The sequence below is a fragment of the Canis lupus genome, chromosome 15 (assembly GCF_048164855.1).
Source record: "Canis lupus baileyi chromosome 15, mCanLup2.hap1, whole genome shotgun sequence".
Lineage (NCBI taxonomy): Eukaryota > Metazoa > Chordata > Mammalia > Carnivora > Canidae > Canis > Canis lupus.
In genome coordinates this window covers 59,297,271-59,323,353 of record NC_132852.1, presented here as the reverse complement: position 1 = coordinate 59,323,353, position 26,083 = coordinate 59,297,271, and the positions used below count along the sequence as shown (strand labels likewise).

The 26,083-nt window shown below is 46.2% G+C and overlaps 1 protein-coding gene across 6 annotated transcripts in view; it reads right to left on the bottom strand.

The window, feature by feature from the left end:
• The window catches only part of CNTNAP2 (contactin associated protein 2), a 1,976,111-nt gene that overhangs the window by 213,951 nt on the left and 1,736,077 nt on the right, over window positions 1-26,083 (bottom strand). For all 6 annotated transcript variants that reach the window (XM_072777573.1, XM_072777574.1, XM_072777575.1 and 3 more), the window contains one exon: window positions 17,444-17,662. In XM_072777573.1, the coding sequence (XP_072633674.1) occupies window positions 17,444-17,662 (219 nt within the window). The remainder of the gene's footprint in view (window positions 1-17,443; window positions 17,663-26,083) is intronic.

Sequence of the window (26,083 nt, the reverse complement as noted above, 5' to 3'; positions counted from 1 at the left end):
CAGGCGGACTTAAGTGGGATCAGGAGTGGGAGCAGTGTGGGGCCCGTCATAGGATAGGTCCCACTGAGATAGAAAGAGTATCCAAGAGCATATCTCTGGGAAGAGGGTTTCAGGATAGAGGCAAGTGGGTCCGGCCTGCGGGGGGGGGGGGGGGGGGAAGCAGATGGGGAAGGGCAGGTGGGAGGAAGCAGGAGTAAGATGGGGAGTTGCTGCAGGGTGCTTAGAAATGCAAAGCCACTGACCAATACATGTGTGGAAAATGCTGGAAAGGCAGGGCTAAAAAGGCAGAGGAGACCTACTTCTTGCTCACAGGTTAATGCAAGTATACTAACAGTTCACTATGGTGCTAGGCACACGGTGACAGGTGAGAGGCAGCAAACAGGGATGAGGAAGGCATGAGCGGTGGTCACAAAGATCTACTTTTGTATATTGGCTTTGCCGCTCACTGCCTGTGAGATCTTCCCAGCTCCTCTTGGGCCTCAGTCTCCTTGTGTGTGAAATTAGCATAACAACGTGCACCTTGCAGGGTCATATTAATAATGGGTGATAATACATCTCTTTGCCGTAATGCTAAGTTAATGGTAGCTGTCATTATTACTATTATTTATTATAAACAAAATTCTACAGAAGTACAGACTTGGAATAAATTAACTATGGCTAAAATGAGTGTACTCATGTACCAGAGGCATACTGAGTGTTCTTGAATGCGTTGTGTTACCCCCAAATTCCTGTGTTGAAGACCAACCCCCGTGTGCCTTTATTTGGAGATCAGGCCCTTAAAGAGGTAACTGAGGTTAAATGAGGTTAGTTAAATTATTAAGTTAAGGGATGCCTGGGTGGTTCAGCAGCTGAGCGTCTGCCTCCGGCTCAGGGTGTGATCCTGGAGTTCTGGGATCAAGTCCCACATCAGGCTCCCTGCAGCGAGTCTGTTTCTCCCTCTGCCTATGTCTCTGCTTCTCTATCTATGTCTCTCATGACTAAATAAATGAAATATTAAGAAAAAAATTTAAATAATTAAATAAAAATAAATGTTGAGGTAAGATAGCTTAAGTCCCTCTTTTTAGCCAAATGACTTGTAGCTGGGCTTAATTAGTATCATAAACCCATTTATTATATCTCTAATAGGCAGGTCATAAGGGTGGGCTCTAATGTAATCTGACTGGTCTTCATAAGAAGAGGAAAAGACACCAGGGATGTATGCACACAGGAAAATGGCCACATGAGCGGTCTACAAGGTGAGGAGAGAGGCCTCAGGAGAATCCAGTTCTGGCCTCTTGATCTGGGACTTCTGGCTTCCAGAACTGTGAGAAGTAGCTTTCTGTTGTTTAAGCCACCCCTCACCCCCGCCGGTCTGTGGAATTTTGTTGTGGCAGCCTGAGCAGGCTTATACAGTGAGTGAAGGGTTGACATCAAGGCTGGTCTGAGCCAGGCCTGCCTGAGAGAATGCCCTTTTAACTGCGCCATTGTCTTGGAAGGCATGGGATTAGGCTGGCTGTTTTCTTTCTTTCGTCTGCTATGTGGGACCGCATCCAGATGTGGGGAGCTGTGAGCTGGCAGGAAGGCTCTGAACCTCTGATGGTATTAAAGACTGGTGAGAGAGAACTGTGACTCGTCTGTGTCCAGGTGACCCATCCAGACCTTGGATCTTCTCCAGAGCAGCCATTCCTGGCCTGTACAGGTACCTGCCTGGGTGGGCTGGGCCTCCTAGCTGTAGAGGCTGTACCTGCTGTATCTCCTGTTCTATAGGTTACCATTGTCTCTTAGGTCTTGACTGTCAACTTGAATCCATTAAAAAACAACCCAACCCTGCAGTGCAGTAGAGTTACGTAAAATAAAACCCCATTATTTGGCTGAGAACCTCAGGATGGTGAAGATTTTTCAGTAGTGGAGGGAGTTAAAGGATGTTGGATCACATTATTCAGCGCAGCTGAATGATTGACAAGTATTGATCAGGGATGCCTATGTCAGCTAGATATTAAAGGGCGTATATGAAAAAGCTCTTACATGCTCAGAGATCTGGGGTTTGGAGAATTGCCTTCTCAGATAATGCTCATGAGTGCTCATTCATAACTTCATTCAATGGAATAGATTTTTTTTTAAGGTTCATTATCACTGCATGGATTTTCTTATGTCCTCAGAGCAAAGGACACACAGCATCTGTGAATCCAAACTATTTAAACTAGAAGGAGACTTCAAAATAGAGGCTGAGGGAATACTGGGTTTCTGACAGCACAGAACACTCATATGTGTCACATTTATGTGAATTGCTCTGTGACGGGGATGATGGCAGGAGGTCTGAAGTCATTCTGCAGGCCACGGGGGCAGGGCAAGCATAATAAATTACTAGCTATTTCAAAGCTAGTATTAATTGAATACTAGCTGTACCAGGTGTTGTCCCAAACCTTACATGTTGTAACTCTCAGAGATAATTATTATTATTATCCTCACTTCACAGGTGAAGAAACAGACCAAGAGAGTTGATTTACCCAGTGTCACACTGCTAGTAAGTGGCCACTGGCCATAGTTCCCTCCCAGGCTAGCTGGCTATGAAGCCTGCACTCTCACTCTGGCTGCCATCTTGATTTTTGGGCTTGCATCATTGAGACTCTTCTCCTACATATGATGTGTTCCTAGGCATTGCTGTGCTTAAAATGGAAAATGCTAACAGAATGATTAATGTCTAAGATAAGTCATTCCCCACTTGGCATAATCCTGTCCCTGAAGCCACAAGGATGGCTGTTCAGAGCCAGGAATACGGATGCCCAAACTGATCTCCAGGTCAACAGACAGGGGGCGCTTCTTTGATGCCATTATCGAGATGATATTTTTCTTGGTACAAAAGCTTCACTGCAACTTTCAAATCAAAGCACTCATGGGTTTTAGCCCTGGATGGTGGGTCATCCCCATGGTGGGTGGTTGATCATCCCTGACACCTAGGTGAGACCATGCTCCTTCCGAGGGTGGCTCTTCATGGTGAGTCTCACGGTTCCAAGTCCCTTACAAAAGTGGGGACACAGAGAGAAGACAGTGATAAACCACCGCATCCGAGCCAGTTCCAAACGTTAAAGCATTAATAGTCACTTAGCAGATTTCAACGCAAACTCAGAATTAAAATCCATCAGCTGAGAACTCCATCAAACTATTTCTTTTACAAATATCTGTATGTTATTTTTCTTATTATCTGTCCCTCTGGTGGATACTGCTCATCTTTAGAGCAAAATAAGCGTTTTCTTTCTGTTGATTTAAACATATCCTATGTTCTTTCTCACACACACACACACACACACACACACACACACACGAGGTACCAGGAACCTGACCTGGGCTGATTCACCTCTCTCTTGGTCTTTATTATCTGTCTTCAAGTCTTTTTTATATAACAACCGGATCCCGTCTCTTCCATCCAGAGTCAAGAACTCCCCAGTGCTGCTGCCACTCTCAGACTGCAGACTCAAGCAAGCCTTTGCTGATGCTAGTCCCAGGTCAAGGCTGGATTCATGGATCTGGGAGGGATCAGCATGGCTCTGATCACCAGCCTCGCAGGATGTATTTGCTTCCCAAGGCACCAGGGTGGAGGAAAAAGAAGAGGATCTTGGGGATGGAGAAGGAGGGGAAGAGAGGAGCTCACAGTGAGGCCGAGGACAGAATATGGTGCATTTTGAGGCCAGGCATCCAAGGAGGGCATAGTTATGAATGTTAAGTAATACCAGGAGGTCAAGGAAAACAGGAAAACAGTGAAAGGCTATTTGATCTGATTATTTTGAGACAGACCTTTTGGTGTAGCCTCAAGGGAACGGGTACAGAGAGAACTAAGTTAGCAGGTAAAGCTACACCACTGGCTTAAGACTCGATTACCGCAGAAGCTGGCTGTCCCTGTTTAGGTGGGAGGGAAGCATTTTTAAGGTGTGTGTGGGGGCATGAAACACATGTGGAGGTGGGAATAGGAGGGGGTTGAGGCGAATGGGATCCAGCGGTTCCATGTTCCAAGAGGAGGGTTTTCTCCTTACTCCAACTCTCTATGAGGAGCACAGCTCAGGGCCTGAATCCTAGCTTCTCATGTAAGGTGGACGACACAGGACAATGCATTCTGTAATCTCAAGGGAATGGACAGGAGCTTGTATGGAAGAGTGACAAGGCCTCTGAAGAGACCCAACGCGATAAAGGAAGGACTTCTGTACCAGGAGGGGCAGAGCTGTGGGGAGCAGGCACACAGGACCTGACATCATCGACATCTTAATTATGACATGAGACATGAGACATGAGATGCCTGACATGAGACAGCAGCAAGATTAGCATACTGATTCCCCCCGTGATATTGGAGACATGGGGTGATGACAAACTAGCATGAAGAATTGGTCAAAGATGCTGAGAATTACAAAACCGTAGCTGTTGAAAGAAAGATTTCTGAGGAGGGTTGAAGAACAGACCAGATAGAGCAGAAGAACATTTTAGGGGGTTGAAATATTGGGTCAATGAACCCTTTCCAGAGGCTACAGATTAAAAGAATGAAGGAAGAGATAAGAACTATGGAGGGTAGAAGAGTTGCCATTTGCATAATAACAACTTCATAAGAAGAGAGTAACTTGGAGGAAGGACTGGTTTGAAGAAATAATGACTCAGAATATTCTAGAATGAATGTTAGACTTCAGAATGAAGAGGCTGCTAAAGTACTGAACAGAGTAGATAAGAAAAAAAAGCCACAGCTATACCTACAGCTTTGGTTCTTACCCGAGGCCCCAAACCCCAGAGGTTCATCTACTGGAGTCTGGAGGCTGGGGAATGGGATGGAAGCACCTTTATGTCGAATGTCAATATTTTCACTAGCATCTAAATGAAAGTTAGCATTTTCTTCAATTAGGACTGTAGGGAGAACTGCAGCAGGATTACCAGTATCTGTGTCATTGCTGCTGATACAAAATCATAGAGGTATTCCTATTACATTAGAGTTACAGATTTTTTTTGAAATGTCATTTCAAATCATGGTCAGGATGAAGTTGAAAATAAGGTAGTTATTATTATTATTATTATTTTAAATATTTTATTTATCTACTCATGAGAGACATACATAGAGAGGAAGAGACATAGGCAGAGGGAGAAGCAGGCTCCATGCAGGGAGCCCGATATGGGACTTGATCCCAGGACCCTGGGATCACGATGTGAGCCCAAGGCAGATGCTCAACCACTGAGCCACCCAGGCACCTCAAGATATTTAATAGACCTGATGCCAAGTCTTGTTATTTATAGCACTTGCATTACTATCGTATCACTGATTTGCTGTTTTAAATGTTGGATCACTTAATTTCAATGTACTTGGTTTCTTTTGTAACTTGGTACACTCTACGTTATTCATACAAAACACCATTCAGAGAAGAGCGACACAGAGTTTAGCAGACTGGCCCCCCAAGAGGGTAGGAGTGCTGCATTATAGTTAAGAAATATTAAAGGACAAGAGAGAGAAGTTCAGTAGTAAGGATGCAACTCACGTCTCACTTCTCAATAGCAACATTGCCGATAAAAGACACTATCTCCAGAGCGCTGATTTAAATATGGTGACCAGGGAAGATCTTTGTAAGCATGTGAGTCTTGGAAGGGTTCACCTACGCAGGCTTTCTTAGACAAAACTGCCTTTGAGTAAAAAGGGAAACGAATCCAAGAGGTAATAAGATATGGGAAATAAGAGTAGGTAAAAAGAAAAAAACTTAGTAAATGTAATTAAAATAAGTATACTGATAAGATACTGCAATTAAAACCATAATGGATATCAGCACAGCAGGCAGGAAGGTGGAGAAGGAGGTCAGACTGTTCTTGGTCTTTTGTCTTATTCAGAATGGAGATATTGATTTGTTTTTGTGAATGATAGAGAAAAAAAACAGCATAAGTATGAGTCTTAATAAGTCAGGAATAGCTGCCAGAGGAATGACAGCAGAGTGGATAACTTTCAAATCAGTAGAGTGATACTCAATGTAATCAATGTAAGGTAGATGGGGGTGGGTGTGTGAGCAAACAAGTAAACAAAACACAGGAAATCAAAAATGTACAGTAAGGTGGCAGAGATTGTCCCTGAAATAGCACTCGTTACGATAAATGAACTAAGAGATAGAGGTTCTCAAATTAGATTTTTAAGAGACTCAGCATTATGATATCTGAGATGCCTTATTTATTTATTTAATTTAACTTAATTTTATTTTATTTTTATTTATTTTATTATTTTATTTTATTTTATTTTATTTTTATTTTATTTTATTATTTTATTTTATTTTTATTTTATTTTATTTTTATTTATTTTATTTTATTATTATTTTTTCTTTAAAGAAAAGGGTACACACACCTGTACAAAGCCCCAGGAAAATATTAATTACAACGAAGACACTGCAGTACTGTGAAGAGCGGGGATAGACCCTGTGGGACGGAACACATCATAGGGAATAGAGATACAATAAATCAAAAAGGTCCAGAACACACTTCACTAAGCAAAAGCGCCTCAAGCTATACAGAGCTCCAATGATAGGTTATTGACGGAAATAGAGAATTCAACCCATAAAGTTTGAAGTCGACACTCAGAAACTGATCGGACAAGCAGTACTTGCTGAATTTAAGGCTGCGTATACCTTACAATTCAGTAATTGTCCTGAAGACACAGACACACACATAGAAGAAACCCTCCGACAACAGGGGGACGTGCATAAACAGTCCTGGAACGGCTGGGGGGGGGGGGGGCAAAGAGTTCGGAGAATTCAGGTGTTCATCTCTAGGGCACGGAATAAATAAAGCGCAGGTTACACACCATGGAACGCTATGCAACCCTATTCGCAGAGCCATACAAATACATCTTAAAAACATAAGGCCGAGTGAATGAGCAAGAAACAGATGAGATTTGTAGTACAATTCCATTTATATAAATGATGACACGCGAAAGGCAATAGTGTGAAGTTTCCAGAACAAACATACATTTTGAACAGATATATAGGGAGTGGGGCCGGGAGGCCATCCATAAACTACACTCGAGTGGGTGCCAGCGATGGGGAGAGAATGGGAGGTGGGAGTGGGGAAGACAGAGGAAACATAATAAAGTGAAAATAAAATGAAGGAGGGACACCGCCAGGCTGTGACAGCGGGACCAGGAGGTGAAGAGTGGGGCCCGCGCAGTCCTGGGACCTGGACAGCAGGGCTGACGGAGGGAGGGAGGGAGGGGGGCCTGGGGTGCTGTCTAGCTTCCTCGGGGAGTTGCAGGAGGGGCAGTGGGGCTGTGAGTGCCCAGCCCTTCCTCAATATTTGAGTCACGATACTGATTTCTTTCTTTTCTTTTTTTTTTTTTTTGATTTCTTTCATTATGATCTTTTTCTGTATGACAGTTGCCACTTATTATTAGAAACTTTAATTCATTCCTTACTGAAAGAATAAAAAAATGTATATGTGAAATTGTAAAAAGCCTTCTATGCTGATTGCAAAACTGGGGCCTTTAGGTTGAAACAGCTTCTCTGGGGGCACCTGGGTGGCTCAACGGTGGAGCGTCTGCCTTGGGCTCAGGGCATGACCCCGGGGTCCTGGGATTGAGTCTCGCATCAGGGTCCCGGCAGGGAGCCTCTTCTCCCTCTGCCTGTGTCTCGGCCTCTCTCTCTGTGTCTTTCACGAATAAATAAATACAATTTAAAAAATAATTTTTAATATTAATTTTTAAATAATTAAAAAAAAATAAAATCCAGCTTTCTGGATCAGACCATGCCGGTTGTCATGAGAAAATTGGTTTGAGGACCACCTAGTCCCCAAAGCGTTTGTCTTGGGGCACATGAGCTATTTTACACAGAAGGACCACAGGACTGGCTGGCTCTTCAGTCCCAAATCTCTCTAAACGCTTCCACACGTGGGACCTCTGCCTTAGAAAAGTGGCTCAGTGCCTAGAAAACGGGTGTTAAGAGGTTACCATGCAAAGTCCCAGGAGAGGGTAGGGGTCATTGTCAGTCTGATTGATTATGTTGCGAGTGCAAGAAAACAAGGCGAAAATAGTGGCTATATGTTGGCAAATTGAACACCAATAAAAAATAAATTTATTTAAAAAAAAAAGAAAAAAAAAGAAAACAGTGGCTACGGCAACTTACTTAATATGTGAAAACTCTAACTGTAGAGAACAGAATTTTATTTTATTTTATTTTATTTATAAAAAGCCAGTAGGCCCTGCCCCCCACCATGAGCTGGGGAAGGAAAAGATACGATGACTACTAGCAGGTGATGCCACCTGTGGTGGGGTGGAGGGCAGGCCCAGTTCTACTGAGAGGGACAGAAACTCAGACGTGGCCTCGAGGCGGAGCTTGGTGGAAGGTGGTCACAAGAAGACCAGAGTAAGTGCTGGTTGTCTCTGTGACGAGCAGCTGTGAGGGAGTGGCCGCCCATGGAGTGGCTTCTGTATTTCTGTTTTTTTATTTTTATTTTATTTTATTTATTTTTTTAATTTATTTTTTATTGGTGTTCAATTTGCCAACATATAGCATAACACCCAGTGCTCATCCCGTCAAGTGCCCCCCTCAGTGCCTGCCACCCAGTCACCCCCACCCTCCACCCACCTCCCCTTCCACCACCCCTAGTTTGTTTCCCAGAGTTAGGAGTCTCTCATGTTCTGTCTCCCTTTCTGATATTTCCCACTCAAAAAAAATGTTTTTTAAAAAAATTTTATTTATTTATTCATGAGAGGCACAGAGAGAGAGAGGCAGAGACACAGGCAGAGGGAGAAGCAGGCTTCCTCAGGGAAGCCCGATTCGGGACTCGAATCCAGGACCCTAGGATCACGCCCTGAGCTGAAGGCAGATGCTCAAGCACTGAGCCCCCCAGGCGGCCCCAGCTTCTGCATTCTATTTGCCCTTTTGCTTTGTAGATAGTTTATTGATTTCATCTAATGATACTTATGCCAGATTTTACTCAGCAAATCATTTTATTTTACTATTTTTACCAATGGTGGTGGTTTCCAACCATGGCATCACTTCTTATTTCTGTCTGAGGGAGAACCAGGGGACCAGTTATAAGGATCGAGGGAGAAGCTCTTTGCATCAGGGTCCGAGCTAGCATCTCAGCGGTTGTCAGGGAGACAAGGCCTCGAAAGAAGGAGGCTGAAAACTATAGTTAGGGCCTACACTGTTCAGAGATGCTGTCTTTCATAATATTCGGAGACTCTGTCTCCCCTCTCTCTCTCTCTTTTTTTTTTTTGGCTTCTGTCATGCTTGATTTTAGTCTGTGGTACCCAGTGAACAAGGTTATTTCCAAAGATGGTGATATAACTATTAATTCAGAGAAGTGACAGACTATACATACATTCAGTTACTCATTTCACTGCATCCTCAGCAAATATTCATTGGGCATCCACTGCAGCATCCGTCTAGGTCCCTGTTATCACATAGCCTATCTCCTAGGGGAAGGACACAGAGAGAAATGGGAATATCACCAGTGCTAAGGACAAGGTAAAATGGGAAGTGACTGGTTACATCAGGTTGAGTGGTGAGAGAAGGCCTCCCTGAGAAGGTAGGTGAAGTTGAGGCATGAAGGACAAGAAGGACCTGGGCTCTTCAGTGTCTGGGGAGGTACTTCAGGCAGAGGAAATGGCCAGTGCAAATGCTCTAGAGCAGGAACTAACTTGGCGTGTCCATGGCACATGCCCACACTGTGGAGACCAGCAACAGTCCAAGCAAAAAACAACCATGGCTTTGGCGAGCGTAGGACTTGTGGTAGTGGAGAGCAGTGGACACACCTCGGGCACAGTCTGGAGTAGAGGTAGTCACAAGACTTACTACTGACGGACAGTGGATGAGGGAAAGAGAAGAATCCAGGGTAACTCCAAATCTGGGTCTCAAGCAAAAATGGTAGGTGGTGATGTCATTTCCTGAGATGGGAAGGTTGGTGGAAGAACAGGTTTGGGGTTGCCCTCAAGAGCCTGCCATAGTTTCTCTGAGATGCCCAGTAGACATCCAAGCTGGGATGCTAAGTAGACAGTTGGATGAGTGGATGCCAGATTCTTGGGAGAAGTGAAGCCTGGAGATTTTGATTCAAGAGTCCTCAGTCCCTAGGTAGTATCAGAGGCCACTGGACTGGATAAGATCATTTGGGGGAAACAGATGAATGAAGAGAGGAAGGTTCTAGGACACTTCAACATCTAGTGGTCATGGAGAGGAAGCGAACACACAGGAGGGACGAAGTCGTAGCAAGCAAAAGGTGAGAGGCAAAGCAGGTGAGTACACTGCCACGGGGCCCAAGAGAAGAAAATATGTCATGAAGGACAGTGGGTGGGATGCTGCTGGTGAAACTGTGCCCTGTAGGGTTAATGAAGTTGAAAGTAGCAGAAAGGTTAAAGCTTGCTTTTCAGAGACTTGTTTCCTCCCCATCAGCTGTTGTGTCTTTCCGACCCCACTAACAAACCTGCCAGCTGTCTGCAGAAACCCTGGACTCCAGGTCAACCAATATGGTTCCAGCCTGGGGACAAGCAAAGCCTTACTTTCCTTACCTGAGATAACGAGCCCAAGGCTCCATCCAGTTTATGTCGGCTCTTGGAGCATGCCCACAACTCCTTCTCTTTGTCAAGATAACCTCCTGATGTTGCTAGAATTGGCGATTTGTTAGGTTCTAACAAGATACTGGAGGCCAGCTCTGGGGAAAATCAGAGGCCTTGTCATGGCAGCACTTCCACAAGAAGCCAGACCAACCAGGCAGGTCAAAGATGGCGGGTGCCATGACTGGAAACCTCTAACCAAATCAAGAAGAAAAGGCAAAAAACTGCTTCCAAGAAATCCCAGCTCCAAGTAATGAATATTCCACTCCCTAGTTAACAACTGTCAATGAAAGACAGACACCCAGGGCACCCAGCTCTCTCTTTGGAGCTTGCCTGCTCTCACATTTTGGGAGTAGACTTTCATTTTGTTAAACCTTCCCACTTGTGTTGCTGGTCCACTGTGCTGTGTGTCTGTCCTTGAAATCTTTTTCCTGACAAGACCAAGAACCTTTGGTGACATCTTTGGGATGGGCTGGGTCAAGGTCTCAGAGGGGTCTCCCCCACTTCACCAGGCAACAGAGTCAGGGGCTGAAGTTTGCCTCATTCTGACGTTAAGGCCCCCCCCCCCCCCCGTAAACATGGGATAAATGTCACATGTATGTCACTCAATGCACATGCCCCATCTTTCCTCAAATAGTCCTAAAGTTCCAGGCCCTTTCCATCAATGTGTGTGTAATCTCAACCCCTCAGATTATAAAAATGTGTTCCCTCCCCCTTTGGGGGATGTGAGGCTTGTCCTCCTCTCTCCTCATTTGGCTGCTTCTTGAAGAAACTCTTTCCTTGCTGCTAACTTGATGTCTCAGTGGTTGGTTTTGCTTTGCCTTGAGCCAATGGACTGGGAGATCATGGAAAGAAGACTAGAATTCTGGGCGTTTTCTAGACATCTGTGGGTTCTAGAGAGATCTGTGTTGACTGTGACAACCCTTGCAAAGGGTTTACTAACATAAGTAAAAAAGACAAAACAGCTTATATTTGTATCACGGAGACTCTCAAGTGGGGTGGCTCATCCCCGCCAAGACGGCTTCTGCTTCTCTTCTTCAGCCCAACACTTTGTGTCTGCGTGTGGTCCTCTGACTGCCTTGATCTTTTGCATTTTGACTTTGTGATGCGCAGAATACTTGCTGGGGCCAACTCAGGCTAGGCCTGACCTCCTAGTCTCCTACTCCAGTGTTTCCTCCTGGGGGCCGGGCTGCCGTCTGGGGTGCACAAGTCTTTGTTGGGATGGATTCCCCTGTGCGTTGCAGAAAGTTCTGCTTGCAGCCTGTCGCTGGAGGTGGCACTGGAAGCCACCACATTTTTCCAGATACCTGGTGGGCCCCAAGATCACCCCAGATGAGAAACGCTGGTATACACCGACCAAGAGGGCTGGCAGCGTTCCCTTCAGCTTGACTCAACACCAGACAGGTTTCTCGCTGATCCTAGATCCCTGACTTCCCTCTTCTTAAAAGATTTACCCAAGAAAACTCGTAAATTCTTTGTCTTCCCCTTTGAGATGTAAATTGTTTCCCAACAGTCTTTTTTTGCCAGTTTTACTGGGGACCCAGGAGTCGTCTCTTTGAAAGGTATACGTCAAGGTTGCTCCTGCCAGTATCTCTCAGGTTCTGGGCGAGCGAGTGTGGGCCCCTCACTCCACTTTGTAAAACTACCCCTCCTGCCAGGAAGACAGGAGAAAGCGAGCTTTTCCGTTGGGGGCAGTTGTTAGCAAACACAGGTGGCCTCTCATCTCTCTTCCCCTAGCTCCATAAAACTCGCCTCGTGTGTCTTACCACAACTAAAAACCAACACCTGAAAAACCAGTTCTCTTCCACTATTCCAGTGGGGTTGTGACTAAGCCGTGGACTGCCTCCCCCTGCAGTAACCTTGAGCGAAATCTCCTTTGCCTGTTTAATGTTGGTGTAATTTTTGCTTCGACAAGATGAATCGTTACGAGCCGGGTCCCTGGAATCAGACTGTGAGGGGTCAGATCTCGCCTCTGTCCCTTACCAGCTGCTGCACCACTTTGGGCCGCTGACTCATCCTCAGCCTTAGTTTCTCCAGTGTGAAAATCAAGCAGAAATTAGTCATAGTATTTGCTTTACGAGAGCTGAACAAAGCATGGGGCGCACTTGGCCTCGAAGTGTCGCTCGGAACATGTCAGCCAGCACTCACATTGTTGCTACTGAGGCAGGCTTGCAGGAAATGGGAACAAGCAACATATTTTCTGTGTTTTGACTCCTGCCGTCTGGACTGTACATTTTGTATTCTAAACTTTTTGGATACTAAAAAGAACCGTTCTATTCATACACAGATTTGGGTGCGCTTTGCGACTGGAGTTCCATTTTTCTCCCTCGCAGACAACAAATGCTGATTTTCTCTTTCCTCTCCCAATGCTGTTGCGTTTCAGATGGCAGGGGAATTATCCATTCAGGATTTTGGAATCCAGAGGGGGTGAGCAACAGCTGACCAAACAAATCACATCGTGGTGTTTGGGGAAGTTGGGCTGTTTTATGGGGTTGCTCATGCAACGTCGCTTAGTGAACGGTCATAGCACTCTGTCCTCATTGACTTCTAAGTCCATCTAAGCTTCCAGTCGTCCATGAACTCAAGTGGCAGCTCAGGAGGAGTTTCCTGAAAGATAAACTGCTGGAGGAAGAGAAGCCTGCAGGCTCTGCTGCTCCCCTGTGCCCTGAGGCCTGAGGACAGAGCTCCTCCTGTCTCCAGCCAGGCATCCGCAGAGCACAGAAGATCCTGAAGGAACGAGCATGGAGCATGGCTTTCCACCTCCTCTTGGGCTACCTCTTGCACAGAAGGGATGGTCTCCTTTAGTCTCCAGAGAAATTTCACAAGAGGTCAGGGTCAAGTGGTTGACCCGGGACATTTGTCATTAGTTCGGGTTCTCAAAGAGCCACTTAGGCCACTGAGTCTTCCCGAACCTTCCTGAAGCAGCCTCCTGCTCTCCCAAACTCTGGCCTCCTCCTCAAACTACCACCGAGCACAGTCACATGCTCTGGCCTGCGTCTAGCTTGCTGAAAACCAACTCCTCCGCCAGCCACCTGCCTTGAATGGCCTGCCTGGCTCTCCTCGATGGCTCACCCTCGCCAGCTCCCTGACCATGCCCCGGGCTGGCCGCTGGCTGCAGGCTGAGGGCCCAGCAGACACCCTGGCCCCCTCATAGCCCTGACGGTGTCGCTTCAGCGGCCAGGGCTCCCAACTCCCTCGACGTCTCTGTGCCAAAGCGGGCTCTGGCTCAATCCAGCCTGGCATTGCTCATGCCTGGATAGTGACCATGAGCATGTCTGCTCTTCTCTGCGTCCTAGGAAAAATAGGGCCCTTGGCTGCCATGGAGGATGTTGGTCTGAGCACCCGGACTGGTTGAAGCTACAGACCACCATGTGGTTTAAGGGGCTCTGCTGGGCCATCCCAGGAGCTCATCATACGCTAGTTGCTCATGGTTGGACCAAAAACATGAGGAAGTTTCCTGCGTTTTTCAGACAAATACCAGCCACAGCTTCCTTCTTCTCATGGCACCTTTTGTGTTTAAGTTTATTTGTTACGTTCTGACTAAGGCAGAATCGTGGCTGTAATAATCATTCTCATAGAAATGAGAATCACTGTCTACAGACCTGTGTTAATTCCCTTTCGATGACAGCTTTTAATTATATTTTAGATGTCGAGTGAGGGGGACTGTTCTTCCCTGTTTCTCCAGTGACTTTGAGGAAGGACACACTAGCCTGGCCTTTCCCTTAGAGCCCACTCTGTGCGTAAAGCCAAGAAGGACTTCCAGTCTGTTTTAGCTTTAGGCCGAGTCAAAGCACCTCTTTTCTAGAATGGAGAAGGAGCTCTTGGGCAGCTCTGCCACATGTTTGGGTTGTGACTCTGATGCCCCTGTGATATTTTCACATGGATGCTTGCAGGCTTCTTGGCCAACTGAGAACAATTCTGGGCTCTTGCTTGCTGCTCCTGCTCTGTGGCCACTGCGACAGGTAAGCAGAGTAACTGCAGCCTGATTTTGGATATTGAGGGAGTGTTTGCACCATGGGGACTTTCCTTCGGGGTGTGTGGGTTAGAGTGACCACGTATCAGGCCGTACTTTAGGAAAGGAGAAATGAGCCAGTTGGAAGCTGGTTCTGTAGAAGGGGGCGAGTGTTACATGGAGGAAGAAAGCTAAAGGAGTAAAGGTAAAAGCAAAGATAAAGAATAACTCACATTTCAGGAGTTGGACTTCACTCTAGAGTGCTTATCCTAGATGGTATCAATCCCCCCTGAGAAGTGGGAACTGTATCCCTATTCCATACAGAAATACTGAGTCACCTGCAAGTGGTTCCTTGGGGGGTTGTGGGGGCAGAGTTGGGATCCAAAGCCCACGTGAGCCACACGACACCGTGGGAAGGATGACGGCTCAGCATCTGAGGCCCCCCTAACCCATGTCCAAACACGAAATCACAAATGGTTGACGTGGGAAGAAATTCCAGAGACCAACAAACCCAACTCCTTTATGAGACAGATGAAAAACGAGGCTCGAGAGGGAAAGTGGTGACACTGGGTCAGGACAGAGCGTCTCATGAGAGCTGAAGTCAGAACAGCTCTCGGGTCCCCCGAATCCCTACAGTATAGTCTTGTGGTAACTGGCTCTAGGATTTCACGGTCGTTGAGCTGATTTTCTTTCTGGAAACAAGTCTCCCTCTCCTCCTCTGGGAAGGATGTCTGTTGCAGAACGATAGTTTTTCACACTGGTGCAAAATCGCTTGTGTCTGGGGGGTGCGCACCTTGCCCACCTCTGAGATGACAGGAGATTAGAAATGGGACATGGACCTCCCCGTTTTCAGAAGTGAAAAGCAGCTGCTGACTCATCACGGCGGCGCCCCTGTTCTGCAGCTTCTTTCCCAGGTCAGCAGGGGTTCCATAATTCCTAAATTCCAAGAACATGTTTTCTGGCCTGATGTTACACACGGCCCTTGCTCTGACTTGGTGATAGCAAACACAGAGAATTTCATGGAAGCCTCTCCTCTGCTCCTTTCTTCCGTGCTTATTCCTCCCATTCCCCTTTCATTCCTCCTGAGATGCTGTTTTTCTGCCTGTCTCTAAAATTCAATTGTTCTGTCGAATTGTGACTTTGGCCCTCTACTGTTCTCTTCCTGGCAGTTGCTCTTGTTTAAGCAGAATAAAAATTCTTTTTGAGACCGTCATAAATGCTCCCCCTATCTCTTAGGGGACTTTATTTGGTCTCCAACATTTCCGAAGATAGCTTTAGTCCATGGAAAGAAAGGGAGAGAAGGAAAGTTGGATCTCTATACCCAGAGACAAGTTCAGAAAAATAAGAAAGTCGGGTCAGCTAGGGTCACCTGTTATGGAAACCAGGTAGGACTTAACTAGCATGCTTGAGATGGACACGGTTGAGGAAAACAACCTTATCCCAGGTAATCTGGGCAAGATGGATCGATACAGTGAAATCTGCTCATGATATGCAGCAGGAATCAGCAGCCCGGATATTTAATTAATAAAAAATAATTTAAGACTAATGTGTAATTTTGAGTATGGCGTGAGGGTGGGATTTGGAAGGGGCTGGGTTCTGGTTGGGGTCGAGGAGTATTTTATCTCAGAACTTGTGACTGTCACGGCCCCTGATGACATGGCTTGGTGACAAGTCACTCTTACTTCCAAAGCTAACTAAGTTAACACATTTGTTGTCTGCCCACATGGCACCAAAGGAGTTGACATCCAATGTTACCTCTCTTTTGGTGACTTTCTAATGTTCTTAAAGCATTCCAACACAATTATGAAGGACACCGCAGGGCTCTGGCCCTTGTTAAAATTAGCTGACCCTCAGTGAGACTCTAGTGTGGGGTGACAGGTGGTAGGAACAGCAACCAGGTCGCGTCTGGTTTTGCTTGGGCTGGGGTTACCACAGTTGACTGACTTGATCAATTAATCCCCAGAAACTCCGAGAGGGGGTCTGAGGTGGCACATAGCTAGAAAGTCCTTCAGACTCGTTCTCCTGTCACTCAACAGAAGAAAAATGGCTCATTTCTTAAAACATTAGTGTTCCGGAAAACAAAATTTAATATTTCGTCATGGAAACAGGTATTGATTTGAAATAACATTAGCTTCAGCTGGAATATGTCAAAAGCAAAAACCAGATGGTGAGGCTAGATCGACCTCTTGCAAACTTTTGCTCTGAATTGCTCAGTGTTGATCTCTTTCTCATGCAAAGATAGTATGAAAGGGAGAGGTCACATCTTTCTCTGCCTGGAATCCTGAGGATGAGCAGGGAAGGGAATAATAGATTTCTACTTATCATTTCAAGCAAACCTAAACGGAGGGAGTTAATCTCCTTCTCTCCCTCCCTCCCTCCCTCCCTCCCTCCCTCCCTCCCTCCCTCTTTTCCTTCTTTACAGTTGCAAGTGACCTAAATTATCAAAGAATTTTATACAGGTCTAAAACAGTGAGCAGACCAGGCACCTCAGAGAGACCCCAGCCTGCCCTCTGATCTTGTAGCGAAGGACCATGAGCTCTGGAGAGTGGAGAGCAAAGCCAGATTTAGGTTTCCTGAGTCATCTTCCTCCTTCCACTCTGTCTTGATTGGAGACTACCCGGAACCTAGCCTCTTACTTTTGGAAAGACCTCTATCAACACATTCCAGAGACTGTTTTATTTTTTTCCATTGTGAAGGTTATTAAAGCCAATGAGGGGTGGGCCAGGGCCCTGGGTAACTCAGTCGGTTCAGCGTCCTACTCTTGGTTTTGGCTCAGGTCATGATGTCAGGGTCCTGAGATTGAGCCCCATGGTGGGCTCTGTGCTCAGCAGGGAGTCTGCTTGAGATTCTCTCCCTTTCTCTCCCTACTCACCCAGGTGCACTCCCTGTCTCTAAACAAATAAAATCTTAAAACAACAACAACAACAACAGAGGGCAGTTACAAAGGCCTTTCCATCACTCACCAACAAACAGCTGGCTGTAGAGCTCCAGGCGGGTGTGACCTTCCGTGGGTGCCTTGCGGATCTGCTGTGGCAGCCGATCCACCTGTAAACTGGCTTGCTTGACATTCCTCTCTGCCGTGACCCGGTGCCACTGGTCATCATTGAGAGGGGACGGCGACCTCACCACAATCTCCACGGGCCCATTTCCGACATCAAATGAAAAGGACACTTCGGTGGCAGCTGGAGGAGCAGAAAGCATGAAAGGCACATGAGTATTTTCCTCCCAGATACCAAAGAGCAGTGATTTCTAGTGGAAAGATAAGGCATGGAGAGAAAAATCATCTAAGCCCGTCATTTGCCACAAAAGTTCATGGCTAAATCATTTGAGGAAGGATAAAACATCAATCCACTCTAATCATATTTCCTCCAAGGGGAGGGATTGGGAACCAGGAATACGTTGATCTTACTTGGTCTTTAGAAGCTTGTCAAGAGGTTGCCATCATCGGCTCTTTCCTGATAAGCAAACCCAGACCTGGAGGAGTCAAGCCCATGCTGGTGTCTCACGTTTATATGGGCAGTGGGCCCAGGACCTACACCCAGGCTTGTCAGGCTTCAGAGCCCCCGGCCTGTTGATTGCACACTGGGTACCTCTTCAGCAGCTCCCAGGACAGGGACTTGCTCCTGGAGAGCTTTCTGGAGGAGCTCCATCTGCGGGGATTCTGGCTCAGCTGGTCTGGCATAGAGCACTGGTATTTTTCAAAGCTCCTTGGAAAATATGAATATAGAGCTGGAGTTGAGAGCTACTACTTTGGGAGAGCTGATGAAACTGTTTATCATTAAAGTAGTCCCTGGGGGTTCCTGTTGAAGGCTGGGGAGCTGTGAGCGTTGGGGCTACGAAGGTGCCCTGCATCTCTTTGGGCCGCCGTGGCTACCCACAAGGAGGCTCAAGACTCCTGCAGAGCAACCATCTGCCGGACAGCAAGGCCATTCCCCATCTGGAATGTCCGATCCTTCTCATAACCTGCGCCTCCAGCACTGACCACACATCACTCTTTTTTTCAGGGATCTGCTCAAAGTCCGTAATAAATCACCTTTCAACAAGAGAAAAATGGATTAGGGTGGTTTGCTTTGGCAGCTTTGGTTGTAAGGAGCTTTCCTACTTCACAGTTTAGGTTTTAATTTCCTCAGTGACCACCTAACGCTTTATAAACACGCCTTTCGAATGTGCATTTTTCTTGCGATTGGCAGGAGGGGCAGCTTAATGCGAAAGCGGCACCCAGGTCCCCAGCTCCTCGGCTTGGTGTGTTCCTTTCCGCATTAAAGACGTGGCACCCGAGTGGATTTCCTGACTTTGCTTATAAAGAGATTCGGCCCCTTTATCTATCCACTAAGCTTTCCGCCTAATCTCTAAGCAGTTTAATTAAATATCTGTCATTTTTCCCCCCCCGGCTAATGGAAAATTCAGCTTCTGTGGACTGGTAGCATTTTGAGATGGTGTCGCAAGCAATCAAACTTCTAATTTAAAAACCACAGTGGGCCAGAGTCTCCCAGGACCTCGACTGTTCCCCCTGCCTCTGGGTCAGGTCCCTCTGAAAGCTGCATTAACTTTACGAAGCTGCAGGGATTTTTGGACGCCGAGCTCAATTTAATCAACCTAATTGTACCAAGGAATTTTGATCCTTTATGCCATTAGAAAGAGAAGTTTAATTTTAACACCTGTGGTGAATCTACGTGTCCTCCGTAAAGCATCCCCCCTACATTAGGAGCGCCTGCCTCCAGGGGTCCCTGTGACTCAGTGGAGGCCGGTGACCTTCACCGAGGTTTCCACGGAAATGTCAGAATGCAGGTGGACGAGCCTGGGACGCGTGGACCGAACGATCATTCCCTAGGTTTCTGGCAGAGTCAGTGGGGAGAAGTAGCCACCGCGTTCGGATTGAAGCTGCTTTGTTCATGTAGCGCTACGTTTTAGCAGATGCATTTTTAAATGCAAGTTGTCAGGAGAGCAAGAGCAAGCGGGTTCCTGAGCTAAGTAGGAAAGATGGTTTCATTTTAAAGGCATCAACAACCATCAGGGAAATAGGATTTGGGGATAAATTGAGTTTAACCCCAAGGTTTGACTTGGAGGGGTAAACGCTGCTCTAATTTCCTCTCCTCCTCTGTTCCTGCTCTGATGAATTTTTTGTCCAGGTCTTTACATTGTCACCATCTGGGGAAACTCTGAGCACCAACAGTTAGCTAGGAAACGTCCATACTTTTTTCTCTGCTTGTCACACTAGCAGAGTCACACATGCTTGTCCCATGTTTTTGCTTGTCCCATGCTTGTCACACATGCTTGTCCCATGTTTTTTCCTCTGGCCCACGCTCTTCTTAACATTGACACTTCACTCTAGAGAAGGAAGAGAAGTCTCTAGGGTCCCAGTTGGGCACAGTAAGAGGCGGTCATGGTCAAAAGCATCTGAAAGCAGCTTCCTCCTGAAGGAGTCTCTCCGGCTCTGAGGTGCAAATATCCACAATCCTTGTACCTCCCACGTCCCTTCCCCTGCTTCCCGAGGAAGGCACTGCTGCAGGCCCAGCATGACTGCCAAGCAAAAGGCTCCTTTTTCTCAGTCGCTCGGTGTCAGCTTCCCTGACTTGGCTAAGGGATGCCTTTGAGAATCCATCTCCCAGTCGAACAGCAAGTGGGTTTTAAAAGCTTCTAAAGTTCAGTTTGTGGCTGATTGCTCTTGCTCTTCTGGGTGAGAGGAGCTGACATTTTAAAAGAGATAATTACAGAGAGAGTCAGGGAGCGAATAAAAGGGAGGCCGCATAAAAGACACGAGAGCCAATGACTCGGCCCTTACTCCACGCGTGTGCCCGGTTGGAGACTGCGACGTTCCCTGCTTCTCCCAGTAAAGAAGGAGTTTCTTACACACCGAAAGTAATCTTATTTCCAGAAATGAGTGTGTGAGAATGGAATGGGATGTGTCCAGGGTGGCTCACTGGACAGAAGACTGTAGCAAACCCTGATGGTTGTCTTTGTGCGGGTGTCAAGAACTGGCAGGTGTCAGAGGTTTTCCCCTACTTACAAACTGACAGCCTAGTCTCCCATGGTTTCACGGGTGTTGGCAGAAGACAGAAGGCCCTTGGCTCAGAGATAAAAGACGTTGTTATTCATGGTGCAGCAGGCAGCATGGGCTTGGGATCCACATTGGTTTCTCTCGTCCCCCCACTTCCATGCGGAGCAGCCCAGATGGATGCTGCGTAGGCCGCGAGCTTGTATCACTGTCAAGGAACCGGAGCTTAAGAAACTCCACTCTGATTTTGCTGGTTGGCTGCTGGCAAACCAACATGCTTTTTGCCCTGAGGAGAGAGATTAGCTTCATCATCCTGGTCAGGAAAGAAATCTACCTCTATCTTCTGGGACTGTTTGCCATCCTCACATCCTTAGAAAGGTGTGAGCAAAGCTAGTAATGCCTCTTGCTCAGAAGACAGGCAGAAATTGGGGAGATCCATGGAGAATGTTCCTCCAATGCATGGCCAACACCCCCCCTTTTCCAGTTTTGTCCGTACTCTCATTGGATCATATGCTTCTGGTATACATGGCCCTACCCCAGACCCAGTGCACGCATCTGGATTTGTCTAAGGCAAATATGGCAACCTCCTGCTCCTTGCCAGTAACCCATGGAGGATGGGATGTAACACTCCTTTCTGGCTAACAGGATACGAGGAGAGTCTTGAGGGTTCTTTTGGGACAAACTTCTTAGCTCAGTGGAGAAGAGACCGTTAGCCCCCACATAGCCTCTGATCTTGGGTTCCTAGTGTTGCTGGAGCCATCTTGTAATCAGACAAGCTGAGGACAACTGGGAGGACAATGGGAGAAACTGCGTCTTTGGGGATGTTAATCAGCCCTTAGATTATCCCCAGAGCCACTCAAAACTTTTTGTGTGAGACATTTGCTATTTTTAATTTTTTTTTTAAAATTATAGCTGAAAGCATGCTCACTGCTACAGGGAATAGTTTGGGAATCAGGAGATGCAACTCTGGTCGTAGCTGTGCCTTTTCACCTTTGGGCCTCAGTTTACTGGTGTCTGAAATGAGGATTACAGTTACGGCTTTGCAAGACTTTCTGTGTTCAAAATGTGTCTGAAAACACTGAACTAGACAATCTTTAAGATCCCCTCACATGGCAACATTCTGTAAGCTAATTTGCAAGAGATTCTAAGAGAACTAATGCGATGAAATACAGCTAGTCTTTTTTTATTTTTTAAAGGTTTTAAAAAATTATTCATGAGAGACACAGAGAGAAAGGCAAAGAGAGAGGCAGAGACAGAAGAAGCAGGCTCCATGCCCAGAACCCGATGCTGGGACTGGATCCCAGGACCCCGGGATCACACTCTGAGTCAAAGGCAGACGCTCAACCCCTGAGCCACCCAGGCGTCCCTGAAATACAGCTCGTTTTAATGGTAATTTTAGATAGTGAATCCTCACAGGGAGAAAAGAGATTACGTGAAAAGAGAAATGCACAAGGTGTCACTCTGGCATCAGAAAAGAGGACAGATGGTGGAAATACCTTCTGAGTCAATGGGCTTATGGCTCCGAGGACTTAAAACAACAAATGGGACAGAACCACGCACCGCTCACGGTCCGGCTCCTTGCAAATTCCAGCAGGTGGCACTATTGGCTCTCATTCGAACTCAACAAGTCACCTCCAGGCTAACTGTACTGCGGGACAAATGTAGCCACCAACCAGAATAAACAGACTTTGGGGTTCTGAGCTGTCTCGGCAGGTTAGGTGACATATAGACACTAGGTCATTCGATAGGGAACAGGTGAAGGGAAAAGACAAGGCCAGGGACACCGAGGAAGTTTGCTGAGAAGACTGGCTAACGCTCTTGCAGTTTTGATAATGATTTGGTTCTTCCATCTGAAAATGAAGCTTAAGGATTGATAGGGTTATTATGCACAAAATCTCCTTTGATGAGATCTTGTATGATGAAACCGGTAACAGGCAGACCAGATATTTTAGCCTCGTCCTACAGTGGAGAATGTTATGGGTCTATTTTCTCCTTCTTCTTCTTCTTCTTCTTCTTCTTCTTCTTCTTCTTCTTCTTCTTCTTCTTCTTCTTCTTCTTCTTCTTCTTCTCCTTCTCCTCCTTCTCCTTCTCCTTCTCCTTCTCCTTCCTCTCCTTCCTCTCCTTCCTCTCCTTCCTCTCCTTCCTCTCCTTCCTCTCCTTCCTCTCCTTCCTCTCCTTCCTCTCCTTCCTCTTCTTCTTCTTAATGAAGGAAGGGCTAAGTGGACATCAGAAGACCAAAGAATTTATGCAACATGAGTGGGTCATGAGAAGAGGCAGGTAAATGGCAAATAAGGTCCCTGCAAGAAATCAGATAAGGAAAAGAAGGAAGAAGTAGAGAGAACTAACTGGGTGCTCCATCTGCACCCCAGATGCTCTCCGTCCCTTCTCACTTACTCAAGGACGTCAGTCCAGCAAGCCTCCCTTCTCTTCTACAACACCAATCATTTGCTCCCTGCTGGATAACTTCATATGAACATGTTGACCTGTCTCTAATCCTAGCAGCAGCTACCACCACTGCAAAACAAAAACAAAAAAAAACCCAATTCATCAACCTGAGACTTTCTCACCCATTATTTGAAACTGTTCCTGCCCCAGGGCCTTAGACTTACTGTTCCCTTTACCCAAATAACTCTGGGGCTGCTCTTTTACCCTTCTACTCACACGTCATCATATTAGAAATTCTTTCCCTAACCCTTCTATGTTATATAGTGAATCCCTCTCTTGGTTGCCTTTTCTCCTTTATCCTGATTTTTTTTTTTTTTTGACCTCTGTAGATGCTACAGATGCATTGTATCACCATCTGGCACAATATACATGTGCTCCTGGCCTCACTAAAGCGGAGATATTTTTCATTTTGTTCATTAAAAAATAGATCTTCAGCACTTAGAACAATGCCTGCCACGGAGTAGATACACTTTGTGACTAAATGAATGGATGACTAGAAATACTCCTGGCAAGGAGGCCAAACTATTGTAATATAGATACCCGGAAAAAGGAAACCCACATACTTTCCTAAGGCAAACCGTAATGTAGGAGACAGACATTCATGCAGAATGCCTTCTTATATTCCACAAGCATCTGCCCTCAGAGCATAAAGTAAGACTGTGTACCTTCTCGGTCTGGGATCAAGAGACATGCTAAAGGTTGTTTCCAAATATATGACATTTGAGGATCAAAGGCTTGTCCAGGATAAACTTAGCGTGCAGTCAGGAGCATATTCCAAGGTTCCTATCACAGAGCTCCTCCTTCAGTAAGTTGCAATAGGACCTTTGTTAACGCCAGGTGACCCTGACGGAAGTGGTCCTGGAGTTCTACTTCGACAACCACCAGGGTCACCAAGTGCCATCCTAGCAGTCAGGTCCTAAGAATCAAAGTTTATTTCCTTGCCACCGAAAGAAAGGTTTTCAAAAGTATATAGCGAAGAGTACAACTTTGCTGAAAGAGAGGTCCAGAACCTACCTGCCCCCTGGGGAAGCAGTATCCAAACCCTTGAAAAGAGGTGCCTGTCTTTGTCAGCCCGAGAGTCATGCCGAATAGTGTAAGAGTGTGACTTAGCATGGGGGCTGACCACACCAGGCTGACAGTGTGGTGGAGGTTTGGTTTACATGGTTCAACCCCTGGAGGGGCTGGAGACCAAGGCCAGGCATGTGGGCAGTCAACCATTCCTACGTACTGGAGCCTAAATAAAGATTCTGAACACTGAGGCTCTGGGAAGCTCCTGGCGGGAGTACCCACGTGTTCTGTCACAGTCTTCCAGGGCAGTAACGTGTCCACGAGTCTGCAGGAGAGCACACCTGGGAGCTCGGCATCTGGTGCTTCTCATGGTTCCTGCCCCGTGTGCTCCTTCTCTCACCTGATTCTAGGCTGTTCTCTTTCCCTGTAATAACTGGAACCGCAACCACAGCATCCTTTAGGAAGTTCTGGTCTTCTAGAAGCTGTTGGATTGAGGGTGGTTTTGAGGACTCCCTGAACATGCAGGGGGAGCCAAAGGGGTGTGCAGGCCCTCACGGGCTGTGGTCCTTCTAAGCTTGCAGTCGGAGTCTCTGTGAGAACCAAATGACCATATTTCTCACTTCAGTTTAGAAATATGTGACTGAGACCAATAATGTTAAGGCTGGAGGACTTCTGGGAATGGATTCTAACTTCCACGCTTGCCTTCACAGCCTGGAAAGGGAATGGAGTCTGGGAGATGCTGACGTCCAGTTATAGCAGAGCACAGAGTGTTGGTTTTTCTAAGTACACAGTACTGCCTTTCATATTGTGCAGGAAATTTAAAAAAAATAACCTATTTTTTTCTTTGTAATAGTGAGAGCTTGTGGATAGAGAAAATTTTAGAGCCAAATATGCATATTCACACTCTAAAACTCGGTGTTAAACACATCTGAAAATGAACACTGAGAAGGAAAGTTTATTTGAAGTCTTTTGGAAATTCTTCAAGGAAATGCCTGGAGCTTAAAATCAATGTTATGAACTCATTTTAGAACCTCTGGTATCCTGATAACCTCTTGAGTATGAGAAATACTTCTCTTTATGTATCTTGGCCTTTAAGCTTTTTATTATGGTTAAAAAATAACTTCACAAACAAAGACATCCACAGAGGAAAGGAAGCAAAAGGGAGTTACCATTGGCCATGCAAAAACAGAGAGCTGTCTTTAAGATGCAAAGCCTTTCTAATTTTAGTTTTCTCCATGCATTAAACTGCCTTCTGAGAATAACTTCTTGAATATTAATGGACCTATATGATTGAAAAAGGAAAAAGACAAAAACCTTTTCAAAATGACATGTGGTGTGAAACAGGACCTGTCCTTAGGAAGGGACATGTAGACAGGTTTTAAATACTCTCATGTTTGGAACCAGTGGAGACTTGTGTGCTGGGCAGAGAGTGCCCAGTTTGGAAGAATAGATGAAAGTCCCAGATGGTGACTGTGGGGATAGGATCTTTGGGATAAAAGCAAATGTAGAAGCTGTTTTGGAGAAACTGTGAAATTGGATGCCTATGGAGTCTCCAGAGATGGAGAGGAATGTGGATCGAGAAGAGGATGGACGTCAAAGAAGCTTTTCTCTTGACCACAGCCAGATGGTGTGGCAAAATGAGAAACACTCATTGAAGAAAGTGCGTGGGCTTCGGTGGAGGACCAGGGGTTATTTATGGGGTTGCTTTTGGGTGATGTCAGAGAGAGCAGGGTCGTTGAGATGCACAGTTTTGGAGAGCTCAAGGAGAATGGACTGTGGGATGTGAGGTCAAAGGAGGAAATACAACCTAGAATCAGAAAAAAGCTGACAGGTATAAACTTGGACCGTGCTGGAGCTTATAGGGAGACAAGAGACCAGTCAGTTATGAACTGTGGTTTCTAAATGGCTGAGTGCTGGATGGATCTGCTAACATGGACACCGATAATGAGGAACAGCCACAGACGTGACCCCAAGAGGAGAGGACGACGCTGTGGAAGAGGTCTGCTGGGGAGATCTGGGAATATGTCTCCCAGCAGCAGGCAGACAAGGGGATGTCTGTTTTCTGGTTGCCACTGACTGAACTGCAGCCCAGCCTGTAGGTCCCGTCGTAGGCACTGTTTGTACCTCTCTGTTTTGTAGCAAATTGTTCCTTATC